Source organism: Sabethes cyaneus, chromosome 3 (genome assembly GCF_943734655.1).
Source record: "Sabethes cyaneus chromosome 3, idSabCyanKW18_F2, whole genome shotgun sequence".
NCBI lineage: Eukaryota > Metazoa > Arthropoda > Insecta > Diptera > Culicidae > Sabethes > Sabethes cyaneus.
In genome coordinates this window covers 97,130,528-97,154,224 of record NC_071355.1, presented here as the reverse complement: position 1 = coordinate 97,154,224, position 23,697 = coordinate 97,130,528, and the positions used below count along the sequence as shown (strand labels likewise).

Below are 23,697 nucleotides of genomic sequence, written 5' to 3'. Positions count from 1 at the left end.
GGTTTTTTTCATCTAGATGGTATATAACACGATTATCGCTGCTCGTGGGCTAACTTAATAATAGCTCAATAGCCTACATAATAACAACGATGCTGTCCGCTTATTAAGGGTTTTTTGTTATTGAAAGCTTCTGCTTTAGCGCAAAAAAGGTGGTAAAACATAACTGTGATTAACGCCATCCTCAGACTTTACGATGCCAAGCGAGTCAGTCTCGTCTTCCGGCTGACAGGAGCTGGGGGCACCGTAATGGGATTGTTTTAAAGTTGGGTCCTCCATGTGGCAATTGCTGGTGTACTTGGCATCATCGATGATGTTAACTGCGTGAATGTACTTAGTGTCATCAACGTATTTTCCATTAGTGACCCTAGAAATGATTAAAAGTATAAAAGTATTAATAATGTAAGCTGCCAAAACGAATTCTAACTTGGTAATAGTTTATTCATCAATCAAACGTAACTGAAATAATAAAAATGTGATAAAGATGGTAACAACACAATAATCTATTTTTGTTACTATTATATTCCTAGTTTTTGCTACTTTGTTCAAGTACCTAAAACTAGCGTTCTATGGCAGCCGTCAATACATAATGCCGCAAATTGTTTGATGGCTACCAACATGCTGATTTCGGTATAAAAAATAAGGATTGCTTTAGATAAATTAATAAAAACCTGTGAAATAATAAACCATAGCTAACCGTCTGAGAAACAGAGAAATGCTTCCACAAAAGCTGTCTTTTTTCTGACTTTAGTGGAATTTAAAGATCCACGGCTACCCTGAGAGTAATACAAATGATTTTTTTGTTAAATGCCCTCAACGTAGCAATCGAGGTCACAAGTCGCAACCCGATGCAAATCGAGGTTTTGGCATGAAGAATACCGTTTCAGCAACCTAGTATACGAATGTCCGTACTCCATGTTAAGAACGGCTCACGATATGGTCTTACCCTACAGGGAAGCAAAGATGGCAGTCTCATAACGATACCAGCCAGCGAGGCCCCAGTAAGGTAAACTACCTAAATTACGAACAACGAATGCAATCTACCACATTCTCATCATCGCACAGTGGGACGGCTTCAAAAATAGGCGGACATCAGCTTTTGCGGCGAAACTATTAAGTTTTCCGCATTAGTGTCTTCGCAAAAGTTTCTTGGTTTTTAATGTATTTTTTTGTTAGATAAATAAAAATTACATTAAGGGGGTGGGTCAATAAATAGAGAAATTAACTTTTTTATTTTAGGTCCAAAATGAACAGTGCCCAAAGAAAAGTGGTAAAGGACATTATTTAAAGAGTATTTGGTGAAGGAAAAAAGTTTCAATCCCTTAAGGGAAAGAAGATATTGAGCTACACAATAACAAACCCCCTTAATATCAGTTTTCCTAATTTTTCTTGCTTATTGAAGAAGTTATTGCATGAACCAAATTTTTCAGGAAACGGTACTCTTGACTCCTCCGAAGCTAACGATGAAGAAATGAACAGATATTTAGAAATATAGCATCATTGAATGTTTAAATCATGCATTATTAGATTTATTTTTATTTCAAATGAGTTTATACCATTTGTATTGGGCTATTAGGTTACTTTATGTAATTTTCCAGGCGTAAAACGTGATATTTTTAGTCGCAGTTTGCTCAAATGTTCCACCGTGTTCCACCGTAACATATACATGAAATGAAAGCCACTACATCATATCACTTAAAGTCGCTGAGATTGGCTGCGCGTACTTGCGCCTTTTTGAAATAAATCACCTTAAAATTGACTACAAAATTATATAAAAACTGTAACAGCTCAAAATCCCAAAAGGCGAGAGCTACGCTCTCTTCAGCAAAAAGATGCATTTTTACTATATCTTAAACTTAGCTGAACTTCAAAACTACGTAGAAACGGAAATAAGCAAGAAAAATTAGGAAAACTGATATTAAGGGGGTTTGTTATTGTGTAGCTCAATATCTTTTTTCCCTTAAGGGATAGAAACTTTTTTCCTTCACCAAATACTCTTTAAATAATGTCCTCTACCACTTTTCTTAGGGCACTGTTTATTTTGGACCTAAAATAAAAAAGTTAATTTTTCTATTTATTGACCCACCCCCTTAATGTAATTTTTATCTATCTAACAAAAAAATATATTGAAAACCAAGAAACTTTTGCGAAGACACTAATGCGAAAAACTTAATAGTTTCGCCGCAAAAGCTGATGTCCGCTTATTTTTGAAGCCGTCCCGCTGTGCGTCGGCCTGTTTTTCTTGATTATCATTTACATATGCTTCCATCGGGTTGCACACATTAACTATGCCCATTATATGAGCGCTCAAATTTATTGATGGCATACCATTTGTTAAAAAGCCGTCCTCCTCGGTTAAACATTCGGCAATTGGACAGTCCGCACGCTGCCAAAGCCTACGCGCGTTTACTGAATGAAGGTCAAGCTTCCTCTATGGAGTTAAAATCTGACTAAAAGTAAATCCGTACGCCCTTCGTGTGTCACTGGCACGTCTCTTGTGGTAAGAACAGGAACCATTTGCCATAACTTTGATTACATGCCACATACATACATACATACATACATACATACATACATACATACATACATACATACATACATACATACATACATACATACGTACATACATAAAGAACAATTTGTGTAAGCTTCGTCAAAATACTCCACCACGTTGCAGAGTAGCATAGAATGGAATTCGAATGACGTAAAAAATCTTGCACAAACACCTCGAAAGTCCAGAGCGGTCTGGATGAAAGTTGGCTAAAGTGCTAAAAATGCCAAAGTCACCAGTGTGTAATGTTCTGAATGGTTCTAAGGAAAACCTAGGCACAGACAAACAGACATAACTCTTGGAAGAAAAATCAACAAAAATTATCGTACCTCACATTTAGCCTGAACACTAGCACCATCTATGATCGATATTCCCAAATATCAAATAGCGACATGGGTATCCCTCGAAGTAGTAAGTATTTTTTATGGAGAATTCCCCTTCTTTCGTCAAAAAGCGCCACTTTGACCAAAACGGAGACATTCCCAACTAAGCCCAAATTTGAAATGACGGTTTAATCGGTACGATGAATGGAAAGCGAGTGTTACGTCTGTTTGTCTGTGACGTAGGTGTGAAAAGGCAGCAAAGAACTTTCAAGAAAACCGGAACCAAGGGCTGAGAGCTGAAGAGAAAGATACTGAGATGCGTTTAGTTCAATCCTGGTATCTCTATCCTGAATATGGCAAGACGGTCCAATGCAAACTATCACATTACGCGGAATATCCTCGGTCTTACAATGGCAGTAAATATCCGAATCAGCGCTTGAAGCACAATTTGGATGAATGCCGGACATATTGAATGGCTTATTTGCAAAATTGGTACGCTAGTAAAGATGTATCATTTAGAAATTGGGCACTTCATTTTGGCGATAGCGGCGCTCCCAGTGGCCGTGGATGATAGCTTTTGGTAGCGTTGTGTTATTTGCAAACAGTTCGGTATATTTTTTCGCAGTTTAAAGATAACATAGTTTCTAGATATTCATCATGCAGGAGGAGAAATGAAAGTCATTGTGTGCGGTCACCTGCTCGTTGTGTGCACCTGTCACCTGGTCGGGACTGACGGATTATCCTAAAAGAGCTGTGGTGTGAGTAATTGAGGGGTGCTAGGAAACTCTCCAGGCTGTCCGCAAGGCGCAGACCAGACGTTGTTGTTGAACTCTTGATCGTGAACTGCGGTTGAAAGTCATTCGGAAAGTTAAGGCTGATCTCAGCATCACGGATTGTGCTTTGGTGAAAAAACTGAATACTGACCGCTATACTGTAGGATAAATCCGTCTCGGAATGGCTACAAATGTGACCGAGCAAGTGGGGAGCCCACAGAAGCCTCAAACAATAAACAAACGCTAGAATCCGGTCTGGTGAGCTGTTCTTTATGAACTGGGTCGCGGTAGGATTTGTAGCAGATTCGGGATTGGTTTTGGCGATGGGTTCGCGATAGGTCATGACTTGGCAAGAGATCTGTTTTATTGGCATCCGTGTGAAAACCAGTGTTTTGAGACAGATAAGAAGCCTCACCAGGCGTATTTTGCCGTTCTTTAACACAAGTAGCACATTTTTGTCACATTTTGTTTCTGCCACCTATTTACGACTAAAATTGGTGAGAAATGGGCTACAGTAACTTAATAAGATAGCGTGTGCTACTTGAGAAGTGCCATGATAGCCTGCCGCAGTTTCAGCAGGTATGCTACAATGGACAATGGTTCATTTCAAAAGAGCTGAGTGCACCAAAATGTCCCCGCTTTCGTCCGGAATCGATATATTGGGGGATAACGAAGCGAAAGGTGAAGATGAAGAGAACAGTCACCAGCGACATTGTCCAGGCGGGGCCGTGACTGGGAAGGGTGTGCACCGGCTGACGAGCGGTGTCAGCTGTAAGTTTTTTCATGTAATGTAACATAATTTCCTATATTTCATCCTTAGAAACTGTTTCGATTAAAAAATTAATCAATTCGGGACATTTTCCGGGCCTGGAAGAGAACCAGATCACGAACGAGGGCGACGTGCTCGACAGGTGGAAGTAGCTCTGGGTGAGCACCTGAATTGCGAAGTTGCAGAAAGTGGTGAAATTTAACCTGAGAATGACCATGACCAATTATGTAGACAGTAGCGTTAACTGCATTCAACGTTAATTCGGGAGTTCTTCAAGGAAGCGTTTAGCCCCGTTTATTTTCATCCTGTACGTAAATGATCTCGCATACCGGCTGTCACGTGGAAAATCTTGCTCCGCTGATGACCTCCATCTTGCTCGCCTCGACCTCAAATTTTACTCGCTGCTTAGCTACTACTTAATTCCCATACAAGATTTGGCTCAACCGTTCTTGAGCGGGTAAATTCCATACACGACTTACGTGTGATAATTGATAACAAGCTGTGATTCAACCTACATGTTAAGGTTTTTTCTATTCTGGGTGTTGTTCGTTGCCATACAACATTCATTACAGACGTCTATGGTCTTAAGTCACAGTATTGTTCAATGGGACGAAGTATATAATGTGACAAATATATATTCGAACAAAAATCATTTTATGCTTCAACGGCATAGACAACGTCTATACTATATATACTTACGTCTTACTTGACGTAGTTTCATGTTCGTATTTTGTCTCGTTTGGTGTGCACGTCGCAAGTAACAATTTGGGTTTTACTACAGTCTTATGATGGCATTTTAGACCAAAATTGGTCCTGAAAACCACCATAAGAGCACAATAAAACTCACATTGTTGCTTGGGTACCACGTTTGAGTTAAGGCCCAGACACAATGCATACGGATGTTACTACAGGGCGGAAATTTGACAGAAACCCCATGGGAAACTTTGCCCTTCGGGGTTACTTTGCCCTTCGCAAAACACCACGATCAAGAAGAACATGCCAGCTGACAATGTACAGAACCTTTATTAGACCGGCAGTTTTTTATGAACTTGTATTTGTAACGGTGCTCATCAGGAAGACATGCGTGCCTTTGCCGTGTTGGAGTGGAAGGTACTGCGGAGGATATTTGGCATAGTATAAACTGAAAGCAGAGAGTAGCGAAGGAGTATGAATCGCGAGCTATAGACACTGCTTGGAGAAATCCTTATCGTACATTTTGTGATAGTCGGTAGCTTAAGGTTGGCTGAGCACCTCTTAAGGATGGCCGGTCGGCAATGCAGCTAAAAAGGTTCTTTTCAACAATCCCACCGGTACTACTAACAGAGCGGCCCAGCGTGCGAGATGGTTCTTGCAGGTTGAAAGCGACGACCATATGAGGGTTTCAAACGCGAGTTGAATAGTTGAAACAAATCAGAACAGATCGTTGTTTTGATGCAAGGTGATGCCACAAGCGATAAAATTGGTACCAAATGGTCGCAACTTAAATGCTTATTTATTACACTTACATTTATTTATTAGACTTGTAAAAATAAATCTTTAAAAACGGGATTTTTGTTTACGACGAATGTGATATTCATTTTTTCGTTCTGGTGTACGGCGAGCTTTCCAAAATCATACGCAATTTCATTTTCTTATTTCTACTCTGTCTCTGCTGAGGGGGCCTGTTATTAACTATACGCCTGTACGATACGCCTGTACAATCTGCCTAACCTGTACTTTATTATCGTTGCATCAAAACCACCTGTTCTTCCACTAGAACTAGGCCTAGGCCGCAAAAATAGAAGCAATCGCTTAGTGAATATCCTCCCGTACCCTATGCATTTTTCACGTTTCATGTTTTCACGTGCAGTCTTAATTTGCAGAATTTGTAACAACCCAAACTACACCCAAACAATCCATTGTTGAAGAATTTATTTGATTTGATAGATCTCTTCCATAGCTCATTCGATTAAATCAATTTTTATCGTATAGCAAGGATTGGAAGGATGAGATTTTCCCTCGAGAAAAAAAAAACAGTAATTCAATTGTCCAATTGAAAACTTTCATTTGATTACCCTCTCTGTAGGCCCACAGGTGTGATGCTGGTCTAATAGGAAGGTAAAAGTGTTTTCGAATCCCGGTTTTGGCATCGCACTATCCCCGCAATTATCTAATTTGTACTCCAGAACCGACGGCAAAGTTTGTCAGCAAAGAGATGCTAAATCTACGGGAGATGTTCTTGGACCCTAGGTATAGTTCTTATGGAGAGAATAATTATTTGTAAATACAGTTTGTTAGCCCTTGCAGTAATTGCAGTAAATACAGTTTGTTAGCCCTTTGTCCTCGTGTTGATATCAGTTGGTTTCCGTTGAGTTCGGTTGCGACTTCTGACCAAGACGTACGCAGTTAAATGTACACAGCAATTTATCACAGAGCGTGTATATATCTCTGATACATTGCTCGACAAAAAAAATCAGGTCTCCGGCATTTTCCCTTCGGGTGGCGAAACCTTCCGCTAATGGGAAACATAACGCTAGTCCTTTCGACTTAGCACCCTTATCAAGCAGTGATTAATCATTATTGGTTTATTGTAACCACCAGAGAGTGTCTGTTTATGTGCGCGTGTGTATGAACCGGGAGACCCTTTTGGGGGATGATTGATTTATCACGTGCACCCAGACCAATGCAGACCTTTTTCCCGGGTTGAAATATGACAAATTGCGTACGATTGGACCTGCTTTCTGTTGATTGTATCGAAATGGCATTCTTTGGAAAAAAATACCGTCTATTCTGTGAATTGAGCCCTAACAATGTTTATCCAATAGATAGGTACATGCGTGTTTTTAATTTCAACGTTGGTTGGTCAAAGCGTGATATGAACAAAAAGCGAAATATTCGCACAGAAAAACTTCACATAGAAACGGAAAATCGATGTGTTTTACAGTATGCCATTCTTTTCCTCATTTTCCGGTTCCTCTCTGCAATGGATGTGGTTTCGAACAATCGTTGGGAACAGTGTTCTGCTGCAGGATACCGAGTTTATGTTTATTGCATATTTTTACGAAAGAAATTTTTGATACTTAGTAAAAATGAATATCTCAATGAAAACCATACCATGACTCAACTATTGTGATAGTTTACGTTAGAATTTTGGAAGAAATAGTGATTAATCGAACCGATAGGCTTTTATTTATTCGACATTTCCGCTACTATGTGAAGCAATACTGTAACGCAACTGCTGGATGGTGCTTGAGCCTACGGTACAGGCCGCCCACAGAAGCGGGCTTGCGAGACCGAAAACAGGATCACAATTGGTCGTGGCATGTTTGAATTAGATGCACTATTTTGCCCGTACGTTCGTGCAAGTGAAAATGAAAAAGCTTCAATTGTTTCAAATTTATTATCTCCGAACACTTTCGAGACAGATGCAGATTTAATGCGATTCGTTTCAATATAACGGTCCGGTCTTCAGTGTGCTCCGAGCGAGTATCGGTATCCGGCGAAGCAACCGGAGACGGAAATCAGAAACCATGATGACCATGTGAAACACTCGTAGGGAAAGTTGGCCTGTCTCTTATGGCAAATGGTCAAGGGGGTCTTTTGAAGCAGAAGAACTATAGGTTGACAGAAGCATTTTGCCATATGCATTTTAAATCTTCAAGTGAAGTGTATTGTCTCTAATTCCCCGTGTATAATCGTTGATATTGTTTCATTTCCGACTTCGAATGCAACAACATGTGTACAAATAGGACTTTGAGAACAAATTAATCGGTAGGAGAAACTTACCCATCAGAGACAGAACAGTGCGTATCGAATTTATCGTCCAGTGACGCATAATGCTCCGTTTTGTGATGTGGCTCTTCGGGTTCGGCTCCTGGTCTGGATGGACTACCGTAATCGAAATGTTGCCTTACGGGAAATAATTGACTTTCGTGCACATAAGTACCATACTGGGTGGTAAAGGAACCATAAGGACTAGCAGCAGGAGATAGTAGATTGAAATGGGGGCTTAGCTCGTAAGGAGTTTGGTAGGTGGGCCAGCTTTCTACGCTGCCTGGTGGGGTTACTGTCGTTGTCTGCGGGTACTGTGTGAATGTGGTTCCAATCGGGCCATTCATTGGCGTTGATGGACTGTTATTGCCCATATAGGCGGATTTCCTAGGTGGCTCGCGTTTCCTCCATTTGGCGCGCCGGTTCTGAACGAGAAGAGATGGAAGGTTAATTGAATTGTTTGCACACCACCTCCGTCAACACTTACCTGAAACCAAACTTGTACACGAGATTCACTTAAGTTGAGTTTGAGCGCAAGTTCTTCCCGTGCAAAAACATCCGGGTAGGGAGCTCGTTCGAAAGCTCTTTCTAACTCTTCTAGCTGGTATGCGGTAAACGTTGTCCTGAAAATGTACGGTACCGAATAAAGTAAACTGCCATTTTGTGACATAACCAATGTTAGTATTGTTTCTTTCATCTCTGTTTGAGAGTTGTGTTGACTTATGACATAGTTCAGCTCTATTTTGTCTGCACCAGCCGAGCTGGGATGTAAATTTAGAGGGAGAATATAACTGCAGTCCAAGAAAAGATACTCATACTCAAACCAATAATCCAAACAATTGACCTATACCTTGAATGGCCCTTTAACTGTCATTGTTTCAAAGGAGAAATTTATCCAGTTCATTCTGGTTTCTTTCTGAAAAGATTTTATGACCTCGTATCACAGACTCGGTCTACAGACAGATATGGGCTCTAACATTCCATTGTTTCATTTGATCGAAAAAGTGGATTGAAAACAAAGTAGGAATGCTACAATACATGTTGCACATCGTTTATGGTTTTATATTACAACGTTAGTGATATATTTCAAAGCAATCGAAGACAAACAACTTACTTCAAGTATTGTCCATTAAGCAAATGAAAGGTCTATTAGGTAAGCGCAGCAAAGTGCTGAATAATTTTTCAGTATGAACGATACAGCAATTTCTGTCTTAGTTACTTCACTTTTTGCCTTTCTACCATATCAATATACTGCCGTGAATTGCATAACTGTCCCATTTATATAGGAAACTCCATAGAAAATGGGACTGATATGCGACGGATATGAATGATATGATATGAAGACGGATGCAATATTAATCGCCCACACAATGGATTCGCGAGGGACTAGTTTATGTTTCGCTTACGAAAATAAATGTCCAAGGCATAATATTCAAATCATCGAAACGAATTCAGGCCCAAATACGTCGCACGCGTTTTCTAAACGACTATTTATTTACAATGGTGATCGCGAAAAATTTAGAAGAAATGTAATTGCTGACGCTTTTTTTCGTTGGATCATATCATCTACCAAGATGGGCCCTGATCTGTACCTTCCCCTACTAACATAAATCCTATCCCGTGATACTTGTGGAGATGCAGTGGTACCCGCGGTCTCTAGCAACAACTAGTATTAGACTAATATTCCTTTCTTTTCCCATGTAGTACCGTGGACCCGCGTTCGTTTGACCATTTTTAATCTGAACACTTTTTAATTTGAACCCCGTTGGTTTGCACGACGTGCAAATTAAAAATGGTTCAAATGTCATTCTCAACATGACATGATTTGTTTATGCAGACAATGCACATAAACACGATTTGTTTGTACTGACCTAGCGTGTTTAATCGGTTTCACATTTCGTTTTCCTAACGATTAAGATAGAAATCCGATCGGAAAATGCAATATTCGCACTTGCGACTGCCAACTAAAACAAACCACCAAAACAATAACAAAGAGCAGGGCGGCCAGTTCACACAGATTTCAGCATATTTCGGGTTACCAGTTGTTCAAATTAAAAAGTAACCCCGTTAGTTTGCATGAGGAATCGTTCAAACGAATGGGGGTCCACTGTACAGCCTTTTAGTTGAGGCCGGCGTCGTTATCGGTCAATTTTCAAAGTATTGAATCAGTAGAAGTTTCACAATGCGAATGTCATGCTACTCCCAAGCACCATTAAATTGGTTCTTTGTGCAATCTTTCTGGTTCGGCCAATCACGGAGTGCAACTACGGGCAGTCTACCTAAGCTAAGCTATGTCTTGGACCAAGCATCATAGAATAGAAATTTTTTTAATGAAAATATAGCAATCCAAGAATAACAAACATCTGGAGCCCTATTCTCACAGTCACCTCACTCACCTCACTTTTCTTACGCGCCCTATTTTGGCAGTCACGCGCACCTCACCTAACAGCTCCCCATTTGATTTGCACAGTCATCCAGGTGAGCGGAGTAACCTAGGTGACTCTGAGGATCGCAAATTGTGCTCTCACCTTAAAAATTTAAGTGAGGTGACTGTGAGAATAGGGCCCAAGGTTTAGCAATTATAACAATTTGAAATGGTGAAAAATGACCCGCCGGATTAATTAGAAGAACTTTAATACCGTCATCCGGGGATACTTGCAACACTTTTGAACTTTTACTTAGTATAACTTTCTAAGTATACCGTTTAGGTCCAAGTGTAAGTAGCCAAAACTTGTATAGTGGTGAGTACTATTAATTTATGATTATGAGAAAAAATATAAACTAAATGAATCTGTAGAATGAACCGAACATAGGGGTGTTGCAAGTTACCCAGTAAACGGGGTTACTTGCAACACTTTTCTGATTTTGCGTTTCTTATGATTTCATATCTGATTTCAAACCGCGAATGACTATTTTGAGATATTTTGTATGTATTTGTAGTAAAACAAGAGATACTGGAGGCGTTTTTTGTTTTCCAATTTCATCTATCGCTTTTTTAAAGATATTCGGTGAAAATGCAGCATGTCGGCAAACTTCAAATTGCCGTTTCAAGGCACGTGGAATTTTTCATAATTTTAATTTTTCTGGAGATGGTGGTAGACAAAATAACATCGTACAGATGCAAAGTTACTTTGTACATACTGTCTATTACGATAATTTTCATTTTTACAATTGCTGCAAGCCGCGCCATATTGGAAGTAACAACACGAATTCATTGTTTCTTCTCCAAGTTCATAATATAAACAAAGCTCAAAGTTGCTATTTGTTTGCTTATATGATGCACTAATTGTGTACAGGAACCAAACAATAAAAAATAATTCCATGTCAATGAACTGACGCAACTTTGCACTTCCATTTTTCCTACTCTGAAATTGGTATGGTATTATTTTCCAATCGTATAAAAACAAGCAAAACAATGATGTAATGGATTAAACTTAACTAAACAATAGGTAAACGTCCCTTCATTAAAATGGCATTGGGTACAAATGGTTATGTTAACAAACAAATGCATTAAAGCTGTCAAAAGCGCGATGCGCCAAAGTGTTGCAAGTAACCCCGGTGTTGCAAGTATCCCCGGATGACGGTACCCATATTGTAAAATTTTATGTTAGATCCTTGATTGGTACTCTCTGGTCCTACAAGATTGATTCCGGGATGGCTAACCCGATCCATCTTGTTATATGTGGAGTAGTAGTTGGTAGTATGTTGTCTTATATCGAAGACTCCAGATTTCAAGACTGGGCATAGAAGGAGGTTCGCATATACACAGCAAAGGATGATACTACTAACGCCATCTCTTATCGTAAGGGAGTTACTACTGCTTATAAGTGTTAGTGTTCGAAACCATCTGAAAGAATGTATGCGTGTGACACAGAACAGAAGTGGAAGTAGAAATCCAAACACGTACATGCTACTTTCTACAGATACTAGCGAACCTGGCGGTAGCGAGTCACTTTTTCCCACGAAAACACACGAACGCATACGAATGCACACGAAAACATGTGAAGGCTGCTATGCGATTGGCAGCGAGCGTTCTGCTTATATTGCTGTTATTCGCTTCTCTGCGAAAACCTTCTCAAAGAAAAAGAAAAACAAAAAAGTCTCTGTTACCAGTTTTGATCGCCGAATCGTTCGGACTTCCACTTCTGTTCTGTGCGTGTGATGTTGATTAGCAGAGGTGAGCACCGCTAACCGCTAATATTTTAGCTAGCGAGTAGCACGTTCGCAAAGTTTTAAATGTTCTAGCGCTTCTATTAGCTTCCGATAAATAATTTTATTGGTTGGCTTCCCGTTTGGTATCGTCGGTTTGGTAACAGGAACTCAACCAAAAAAATTAATTTGCTCTAAACCAAATGGGATGAACCCAATTCGGTTCTACGGACATCTTTATACACATTTATTAGATTTTTAAGCTTTGTTATCTCAAAGCCTTGCATGGTGTAGTCCAAAAAGTGCAAAAAAGGTAAAAATAGGGGAAGTTGAGTAAAATGGGGCACGCCCCAATGACACACAGGAAAGGGGTTGGCACCAAGCGATTCTCCGGAAAATTTTACATAAGATCACATATATTTTATCAGCCTGCAGGCCGTATCTTAATTGCGTCCGTTTTTTTGCTCGGTTTTGCCTATAGTGCGTTGGTGGGCGTATTTCACCCCGCATGGAAAAATTATTCTATATTTTTGGATGTGTTTCCAAACCGCAAAAAAAAAAATAAAAATAGAAAATCATGACCAATATTCATGTTTTCGTTTTTTACATGAGGTAATAGATCTATTTTTCATTTCAAGCAGCAAAATTAGAAATTGAGCTACAACTTTTGTTTACGCAGTCGTTTTTGCTTAATGTGACGGTTTTGTCCCGCCTACCCTTAGAGAAAATGTGCTCGAATATGCCAAACAATTATGGGACTTGCTTGGACGAATACACAAAGGCGAATATAAAGCGATTCAGGGTGTTTAACTCTTAATTGGAAGGGCGTGATGGCGCCCGCAGAGCGATCGCCAGATATGCTGGAGCGGATCATAGAGGGCCTCTTTCCGCGCTACGAGCCAAGGCCCTGGCCTCATGCCGCTGAGTCGTCCCACGGCCGACGTTTCAGTATCTCAGACCATAGCGTAGGATGGTCGGCCGCCGTGCCGAACATCCAAAGAAACGTGGGCGACGGCGGTTTAGAGGTCGCGGAGGAAGTAATGGTTACGAACGAGGAACTCATTGAGATCGCTAAATCCCTAAAGGTGAGCAAGGCACCGGGACCTGACGGAATCCCGAATATGGCCATTAAAGCGGCTATTCTGGAGGCTCCCGAATTATTCGGGGCAGTAATGAGTAGATGCCTGGAAGCTGGCCACTTCCCGGACAGATGGAAGCGACAGAACCTGGTCCTATTGCCGAAGCCGGGAAAACCTCCGAGTGTCCCCTCGTCATATAGGCCGATCTGTCTGCTCGATACTGCCGGCAAGATGCTGGAAAGGGTTATCCTTAACAGACTCGTACAGTAGACTGAGGGTACAAACGGTCTGTCAAGGAACCAATTCGGCTTCCGAAAAGGCAAATCTACGGTGGATGCCATCTTGTCTGTCACTAAGACAGCTGAGGTGGCGATCCAGCGCGAGAGGACAGGTATTCACTATTGCGCAGTAGTCACGCTCGACGTGAGAAATGCGTTTAATAGTGCTAGCTGGGACTCCATAGCCAACTCGCTTCGGAACGTCCAAGTGCCGGTGTCGCTGTACAGAATCCTGGAAAATTATTTCCAGAATCGTGTGCTATGCTACAACACGGAGGAGGGTCAGAAGTGCGTTCCAATCACCGCAGGGGTTCCGCAAGGTTCCATACTGGGCCCGGTGTTGTGGAACGTCATGTATGACGAGGTGTTGAAGCTAAGGTTCCCGGTAGGGGTGGTGATTGTCGGCTTTGCGGATGACATCACCTTGGAAGTCTATGGTGAATCTATCAGAGAGGTAGAGTTGACGGCTGCCCATAATGCTTATGAAGATTGGATGCGATTCAGGAAACTGGATCAAGTTCGGGAGCCACGTCGACTATGCCTGCAAGAAGGCTTCCACAGCTACTTCGGCATTGTCTCGTATGATGTCTAATAGCTCTGCGGTATATGTCAGCAAGCGAAGGCTATTAGCCAACGTGATCCAGTCCATACTCAGGTATGGCGGGCCGGTGTGGTCATCGGCGTTAAGTAGCAAAAGTTATCTAGCCAAGCTGGAAAGCACCTATCGTCTCATGTGCTTAAGAGTAACGAGTGCGTATCGCACAGTTTCACATGACGCAATCTGCGTCTTAGCGGGTATGATGCCTATTGGTATTATCATCAGCGAGGACGTAGAGTGCTTCAACCAACGTGGAACTAGAGGCATACGGAGTACCACAAGATCGATCTCGATGATCACAAGGCAGCGGGCATGGTCTAATTCCACAAAAGGCCGGTGGACACATCCCGGAACTATCCGGGTGGGTCAACAGGCGTTACGGCGAAGTCAACTTCCACCTGTCACAAATTCTGTCAGGGCATGGTTGTTTTAGACAGTATCTGCACAAGTTTGGGCATGCGGAGTCCCCCGCGTGTCCCGAATGCGTGGACGTTGAGGAAACTGCAGAACATGCTTTCTTCATATGCCCTCGTTTCGCGGGCGTGAGAAGCAACATGATGGCAGTGAGCGGACAGGACACTACTCCGGATAACTTAGTCCAAAGGATGTGTTCTAGCTCGGACGTCTGGGGAGCGGTCAATGCGGCTGCTACCCAGATCGTACTTGAGCTACAAAACCGCTGGAAAGCCGATCAACGGCGAATAAACAGCCTAACTACCATACTCCAGTAGTTATCTAAGGGTGTGCGTTAAGCACAATAGCCCCTCCCTGAAGTAACACCGATAAGGTGGTGCCAGGGGGGACTGACGCTGGAGACTCGAGTAGGGTTTTAGTGGGTCTGGATCCTCACGCCCCAGCAGGGGGGTCGGGATACCAAACCCCACTCCCTGAGTTGTCTTCTCAGGTGTCTGATAGCAGATTTCCCTACTCGTTAAAATAAAAAAAAACCCTTAATTGATCAACCAAAAATTCAACGCAATCTGATCAACCGGGTACAGGTGTACCCATTTATTAATTTCATGATCAGAAGTGCTCCAATTATCTTCAAACTTTGTATACTTGTTCCTTCTATGAAAATTTTACACCCGTATTTTTTATTTGGCGCTTAGAGTACTGCCTCCTGACTTAGGATGGTTCTAAGAATCTTCATTTCTGGTATTTTCGGCATGCTTCTAATTATTGGGCCTGCTCTGTTTTCGTGTTACTTGCATCTGAAGGACCAATTTATCATCGCAAAACCAATTGCATTGCGAACATAGTTGTGTGTATTGGTAAGAATTAGAGTTGATTTTCCCCCTAAGTAATCAATTGACTGTATCAAAGTTTGAACTCATTAAAAACTTGCAAATACCAGATCCCGACAAAGCTCATCCGAGAATTACAATTTATGTTTAATTTGGGGTAATACTAAGTTTGCTGGGTCAGCTAGTATACTATATAATCGAATGCAGTGAGAATTTATCTTGATGGACCATTGTACGAACGACGGACCTTCTGTTTTTATTCTGCAGACATCGCAGCTAGTTGTTAGAGTATAGTGTGACACATATATTCGAACAAAAATCATTTTATGCTTACAACGGCATATACAATTAGTACAATCAAACTAAGTCCATGTGTGTGTCATCATGATTAAAGTCTTACTTGATGTAGTTTCATTTTCGTATTGTGTCTCGTTCGGTGTGCACGTACAATGTTTGAGTTATGGTCGTTGATAGTAAATAAATTTCGAAACGGTGCTACATGCGGCACTTTATTTCGTAACCTCAAACATTTCGGTAAAAAATTTCCTCTTGTATTTATTGACAAGAGTGTGAAAGTTAATGCAAAATACTATCTAGAAACGTTACGTTTCGGGAATGTATGGTGAAGAATCTTATTGCTTTCAACAGCATGGAGCTTGTGCAGATGTGGTGCAAAGCCAATCTGACGGATTTTATATCGAAAAAGGAATGGCCTCCAAGTTCTCCTGATTTGAATCCACTGAATTATTGTATATGGGGGTACATGCTGCAGAAGCTCAAGAATTATAAATTTCATAATTTGGATGAATTTAAGTTAGTTATCAGCAAGATATGGGATGATATTCTGATGGAAGTAGTGAGTGCCGCATGTAACGACTTCAAAAAGCGTTTGGAGCGTGTTATCCAGGCAAAAGGTGATTCAATAGAGTAATGATTGTTTGTTGCTTTCTTTATCTATGGGTAAACAACTTCTAAAACTTCTAAATTCGAAACAAAGCCTTTATTTACAAAAACATATGGCTTTGTTTTTGTTCGAATACATATGTGTCACTGTACAGGACACTTGCTAGTGCTAGTGCTACGATTCTATTGCCTCTAACAGCCAAAATTCGAGTCTACAACGTAGGCAGTGGTGCCCAGGCATAGGCATGGTGCGGGCCAAATCAGATCACCTATAATTGACGCGGGCCGCAACAATCTCTGGTCATTCCTGTGCTTAACAAAATGTAAAATATGCGACAACAAAAACAATTTTCTAGCAATCACCACAAGATTTAAACCGGAAAGCATTCAGATTACAACATGCACGAGGCATTACGACTAAACTGAGGGACTCCTATGTCATCATAAAATTTTCTCATAAGTCCACCATCTTTCAAATCAGTCCGCGGACCTCATGAATCATCTCGAAGGGCCACATGCGGCCCGCGGGCCTAAGTTGTTGCCTAAGTGGAATGAGCGAAGCTCATTAAAAGGGGACTGGAAAAGTTGGTCTCTTGTCTGCACCGGTTGATTGTTAGAATTTGAGGTACTAGACAGCAAACGTTGGAGTAGAAGGATGGAGTTATCTGCCAGCCAAGAAAGGCGATAAGTTGGACTGTGAAAACTATCGTGCGATAGGTAACCGTCATCAATGCCATCTACAAAGTGCTTTCCCAAATCTTTCCCAAAACGTTGAATCAAATGTCTACGATACGATGTGGTAGATTTTCCAAAAAGGCCGTAAATAGACTTCCCACGCACCATTTGCTCGTTGATTTCACCATCGACCGAAAAGAGTTAGGAAATATTATGGACGAGAACGGCTTCAGCAGGAAGCTGATCAGACTGATTAAACCTACAATATAATGCTGTGTCCGGATTTCGGGTGGATTGTCGAGTTCAATCCAATCTTTGAGAGGGCTTCATCTCTCAAGTATGATGTGCAACATAGCGCTACAAAGTATTAAAAAGCCGGTCAGTTTGCAGTCTACAGACTAAAGCGCGAAGCAGAGAAGACTGGGTTAAAGGTAAATACGATCAAAATAAAGTAGGTACATGTTAGCCGGCTGGACCGAGGCCAACCGATACCATCTAGGCAGTAGTGTAATGATCGACAACAATAAATTCGAGGAAGTAGACGAACATGTCTCCTTTGCTCACCGGTGAATGTGGACAGGGATTGTCCTGAGATACGAACGTCGAATTGCCAGTCGAATTGCCAGCAAGTGGTTCCAAACACCAACATTGTTGATGCATCAACATGAATTCCGCCAAAAAAGACCTATTACTTTTCCCCAGGTGGAGGAAGTAATTGCTTCGGCTACACAGGATGGAACTCGATCAAACTTTAGCAAAGAAGTCGAGTATCAAGCATTTAACTTCCAATTCTAAGAACTGAACTAAATTTTTGTTATAAAAGGTAACTGTAACGATCAGAGCTTATCCTAAACTATCCGACAAGACTTGGGGACATTCTATCTCGGTGGATAATGGTAAATGAGATAACAATCCACACTAATTCAAAAGCGTTTAGTTGGTTTTCCAGTTACCAGCGCCATGCGAATAACACAGACTGCTACAATGCAAGTTATACAGTGTTTGCTGCTTTTATATCTGGTGAATAAGGTATATGGATTACAGTTTTCAAGTTAATATTCTCCTAGTGCCCTGACCGGCACGGCAACATGTGGTCGAGCATTGTTGTGACGGAAAACTACGTACCGTAATCTGGGGGCAAATGTATCACGTTTATCACAATATTGGCAGTATTTTCGTAGCATTTTTAATTATTTTTAAAATTAACTAGGGAACACTGTACAGAATATATTTTATAAAATTGTGAATACTTATTTTATTTTGCTGTAATACATGTAATTCATAATTTTGTAGCATGTAAAAGCATCAAACATAGCAGCACTCTTTAAAATCGAGGGATTATCTGCGATCATATTCCACATGTAAGAAATCATAGTTTTCTTAACTTAAGCAGTCATTAACTTTTCATCAGAAAGCCCAATTTCGAAAGCAATTTTTGGGCCCAAAACAGGGGCTCTGTTTTTAAAAATGTATTCATTGCATTCTTCTTGTCAATCTGAACACAGGGAATATATTTTCTTGAACTGAATTTTTATTTCAAACAACAAAACTGCTTTCGAAATTTACAAAATCAATTACGACTCATTTCACCTTAAGGCAAGTGGTAAGTCAGTATGCAAATGTCATAATATATACAATTTATCTAATTGATAGACTGTCGTACTCGATGGTACATCACAAAAATGGCAGAAACTACGAAAAAAAATTAAAATATAAAAGAGGGGTAGAATGCACCAACAAATTGCTCAGCTGCATCGATCAGTTATAACTTATACTTTTAATTTGCAATACATCTTTTGTTTCAAATTATTTATTAAAAACGTAGTAATATTAGATATGTTATTTTATTTATTTTAGTTGCACTTTAATGGTGGTAATTCATAATACTTTCAATTACAGTAGGATTTCGAATTTGGCAACAAATGCGTGTCGACTATGTTGCCAAAATCGAAACCGTGCCAAAATCGAGACCCTTTTTCGATATGAAAAAATTTAATGTAAATGCTTTTGAAATTGACTAAACATCATTAATCAACGATTGCAACTATTTTATGTTAAAGTCCGCCAAGAGCTATCCGTCCGGTGCCAATAAGTTATTGACACCTTGCGGTAAGACGTAGTCCTACGGTAATACAAATATTATTGTTCGAAACCACATAACTTATTTTCATGAACATACTAAGAGCATCATTTTTTCGTCATTTAAAGTATGTATGCAGAAACTTATTTTTAAGCATATTTTTGGAAGTGAAATATCTTGTGTTGCCAAAATCGAGGCATGCTAAAATCGAACCATGCCAAAAACGAACCATGCCAAATTCGAAATCCAACTGTACTACAACAATAACCAAAACAAAATTACCGATTTGTTTGCATAAGAGCAAGTTCTTACTTTATATTTTTAACATATTTAAAGTTCATAAATTTATAAATAATTATTATTAAAAAACATACAATTTAAGAACTATTTCAGCAATTATGCAGGATTCATAATTGGCAAAGCTATTAGCGTTTAAAATCCTTCATATTTTCGTAACGGTAACTAGAGTTTGAATTATGGAACGACATCCTGCGGTAAGACGTAGCCTACGTCAAAAATCTCACGATCCGGACTAAATTGACGTAAATTGATTACTTGTGAAACAAAAATGAAGCTAAAATTTTTGTTTCAACATCTAGTGTTGTTTTCGTAACAAGACTGCATTTAGGATATAACCTGAAACTTTAACCTAAGTATGACAAATAACTCCCAGAAACAGTTCCGTTTTTAAAGCTTTAAAAAAACTGTAATTAGCTAAAATTTTCTGGTTCAAATTTTTTTTGTATCGTATTATCAAGCTACAATAATTTGGCGAAATAAAAGAGTCAAAATGCAAAATGCGGGAGGTTACAGAGCATCCTAGCATTCAGCACTAGCTCCGCCAACGATTTTAACATGTTCGTATAACTACTACCGAAACCGATAAGATCTCCTGCCTTAAAAAATAAGAGTTAAGTTTTACTGGATTTGAATTCTAAATGTGTTGCTTGGTAATTCATGTTATTCTATTTAATAAAAAATTTAATCTTCATTCAACGAACATCTCGTAGCATTGAAGTTTCTGCTTCTAAAGTTTTAAGCAAGAAGCTACACCATCATCATGGTGAGTAAGTATTAGTTATTTTCTAACGCAGTCATCGGTTTTAATTTACGATACATTTTTTAGCTTTAGGTAAAATGCCATCATTTTTACTGCAGCGTATCAAATGAAGAATTTTTTCTTCAAGCAAAGTGAAGCAAAGCCTTGGCCTTAAAAGTCTTTTTAAGACTTGACCCTTCTTTATCGATAGACTTCATAGTCGGCTATTAGAGTTCATGACAATTACGGGGCTAGTGCAATATTCCTACTGATTCTATCTAGCCGCACCGTCTAGCCGAGATTCGAACATACGACGGACAGGCACCAAGAAATATTTTATTTGAATAGTAGATTATTCAAAACGGTTGAATAACCAATATTCAATAAACAAGCGTTTAATAAGCTATTACACAGCAAAAATGTTTGTTGGGACGCTACGCGTACGCTATTTTGGACATTTGCGGTAAAATCAAATGGAAATGTCTAAAATAGTGTATGAGTAACATCTATCGAAAATAGATACATCACCCTACCTAGTGTTCAAGTAATAAGTATCTACTTTCAAAGTAGAATTTGTTTAGCGTCACGTGCAACTGTACAGAATATTTATGGAATTTTTATGGCCTATACATATTTTGAATAAGCGATATATAATTTTAAATTAAAATTTGTTTTTTAATACAGTTTTTATATACCTCGTCTTCTTCTTCTTTATCCCATTAGGATCGGCCTTCTTCTTGTCGTTCTTCTTATTCGAACTCGACGCACTGTCACTTCCGTTTCCATTGACAATCGGAGTTGTCGTGGTGGGCGTTGACGATCCCGAAGCACTGTGAACCTCGTCGTTTTTCCGTTTGCCAGGATCGTTCAAGCCATTGAGCGTGGTGGAGCTCATGGGTGGCGGCTGCTGGAAGATGGTCATGGTGGTTTCGTATTCCAGCTTCCCGCTTCCATAGTCAGGTGCTTTCGACGGCGGCGAATATTCGACACGACCGTTGGCATTATAATCTAGGGTTTTAACAAATTCTACTTTATTTGGGTTACTATTAACGTTGAGCTGCGGCGAATAATAATCGAGCTTACAGTTGATGTACTCCATCTTGTTGGAGTTCGGCGAGTACTGCTGATCAAGTTTTCCATTGGAGTGATAGTCCACTTTATTCAGGTTGGTATAATCTATATTCTTGTAACTGGGCGATCCAGCGGCCAGAATACTGTTCACTTCAGGTAAACGTTGTGTGCACGAATCAGGCGATGATTGATTGATACCCAATACCACTTGTATGTTATGACCACTGGGTCCACTCGCATGTATCGCTTTTGTACCAAGCGGACTGAGGGTGTCGTTAAATTCACTAAATATTTGATCATCAAACGCGGCTGATTCCATTTTCCAACTTTTTCATTAAAACCAATCAACCTTAATTAAATTTCAATTAACTCTAATTTTAATTGTATCACTTTGGCAAATCACTGCTGCATTTTCACCAAGTCAATAAATAACACTGTAATTAATAGAGGCACACTGATTTATCTTAATAGATGGCGCGAGCCGGAGCGCAAGGGAAACCCGTGGATGTGGGGACGAAAGTAAATTCAGTTCAAATATCACCTATTTACACCACCGTCGATCAGTACAAAAACGACTCAATCCGGGAGCGCAACGCGATATCAGGACAAATGCAAAATTATCAATGAATTAAGCACAGGTCTTGATCAGCTTTTTATACTCAATTAAAATCAATAAAGCAACTCCTCCCATGCGACCAATCCGGGCAGCCATTTCCAGACCCCTACTGGTTAAGACAGCAGCAAGGGCGGAGCCATGAATGTCGTACAGTTTTGTTTGTTGCTTTCCCATGTCAGCCGGCATAAATGTGATGGTATGATGATGGCATTACTCATCTCATTCATCTTCCCGCTTAGCGCAGTCAGACGAAAAAAAATACCCGCAGCCGCACGGTTGCATCCCTACGTATAGAGGAATATGTAAGTGGAGAGCACGGTTTAAGCGGGGGTCTCAGTAGCATTCCGGATGAAAAGTTGTAAAGTCGCTGCGACAGCAGTTCACATAAGGGTCACGTGCATAAGCCGATCGTGCGCAGAACGTGGAGGTGCTCATCGATTTCGGCGAGCAACCCTCCTGGTGGTGCGTGTTAAACATTGTTGTCGTCGTCGTCGTCGTCCCTTGTTGTATGTTGGTGCCGCGTACTTTATGATTCAGTGGGTTTTGTGCATGATGTGGGATTCGGGAATGATTTTCAGCATCATACGGGTTAAAGTTTATATATCATATATTTCTATTTAGTTGGACGTTTGTCCGAGTTGTTTTCAGCGGTTTCTGATTTCCCATGGTGCGGTTTGCGTCATCGTCGTCGGCTAACGCTGCTGCAGAGGTAATCTATTTCCTGTGAACAATTTCAAATCGGTTTTAGCTAGAATTGAAGCGATAGTTTGAAATCATTTTGTTCACTGTTGGGATTACGATGGTTAATAGAATTATGTGTGTACTGATAGTTACAATAGAAAGTGAAATAATTGCTGATGTTACTTATGTTATTTTTAACTAATGTTGCTGTAACTATATAAATAAAAAATATAAAATATCATGGACTTTCATTTCCGCTTAAGAACGGTCCTGGTCTGTTTACCTCGAACGATTTTTTTTTTATTCAATTGTATTTAATTCACCTGTAAATATAAATATCAACCATAGGCTAGCTGGTAAACAAGTTTACTCTATTAGAAAAAACTATTTAATAATTTCAATACAGTTAATACAGTTTATTGATGTTCTTGCGTTTTTAATGTTTTATACGTCAAGCAGTGGTTGGAGAATTCGCGAAAAAGTGATCATTTGAATCGATGAACATCCCTCATGAACATACACTATTCGCCTGCCTCGCCGATAATGCACGCATCAGCTTTGAATTTTATCACGAACAGAACCTCAATGTGAACATCAGAATTCGTTCAAAAATAGAATATTGAACATTGAGTGTGTTCGATTTATCGGATATAGAATGCCCGGGGACGCCGGAAAGTATTCAAAATAATATTACCACGAAAAGGGAATAGTTTAAAGTAGTGTTAGTGGCTTTACAAGCAGCAGAAGACGGTAAATCGCACTTTTGCTTTGCTCACGATATTCGTATATTCAGCGATGCTACAAAGCGTGAGTGTATGTTGCTCATTGCTCATAGGCGAATTGAACCACTCGCGTAGCTGTTTTATCATGATAAAAACCGTTTGCCGATGCTCGGCGTATCTATTCATTTTGCGAGTTTTCCAACCTCTGACGTCAAGCAATATATTTTTTCAAACCGCATTACGTTATGATGATAGTAAAATAGTTTTGTGAAAAAAGGATTTGAAATAGATGTTGGCCATGTTTTAGTGTATTATCCAGTGTGGGTGTATTAAGGGACGAGGCAGCAGATCTTTAGTTATGAAACCAGGGTAAGCGTAATCAAAGGTACGACTGAATAG

General features: G+C 40.1%; 1 protein-coding gene across 1 annotated transcript; it reads right to left on the bottom strand.

The window, feature by feature from the left end:
* Positions 1 to 101: 101 nt before the first annotated feature.
* On the bottom strand, positions 102 to 21,598 carry LOC128743300 (homeobox protein Hox-D3). Its single transcript, XM_053839854.1, has 4 exons — positions 20,904 to 21,598; positions 8,651 to 8,786; positions 8,179 to 8,588; positions 102 to 364 (listed from the first exon to the last, which is right to left on the bottom strand). Exons 1-4 carry the CDS (start codon positions 21,596 to 21,598, stop codon positions 136 to 138), a joined length of 1,470 nt encoding a protein of 489 aa, XP_053695829.1. The 3' UTR covers positions 102 to 135.
* Positions 21,599 to 23,697: the final 2,099 nt, after the last annotated feature.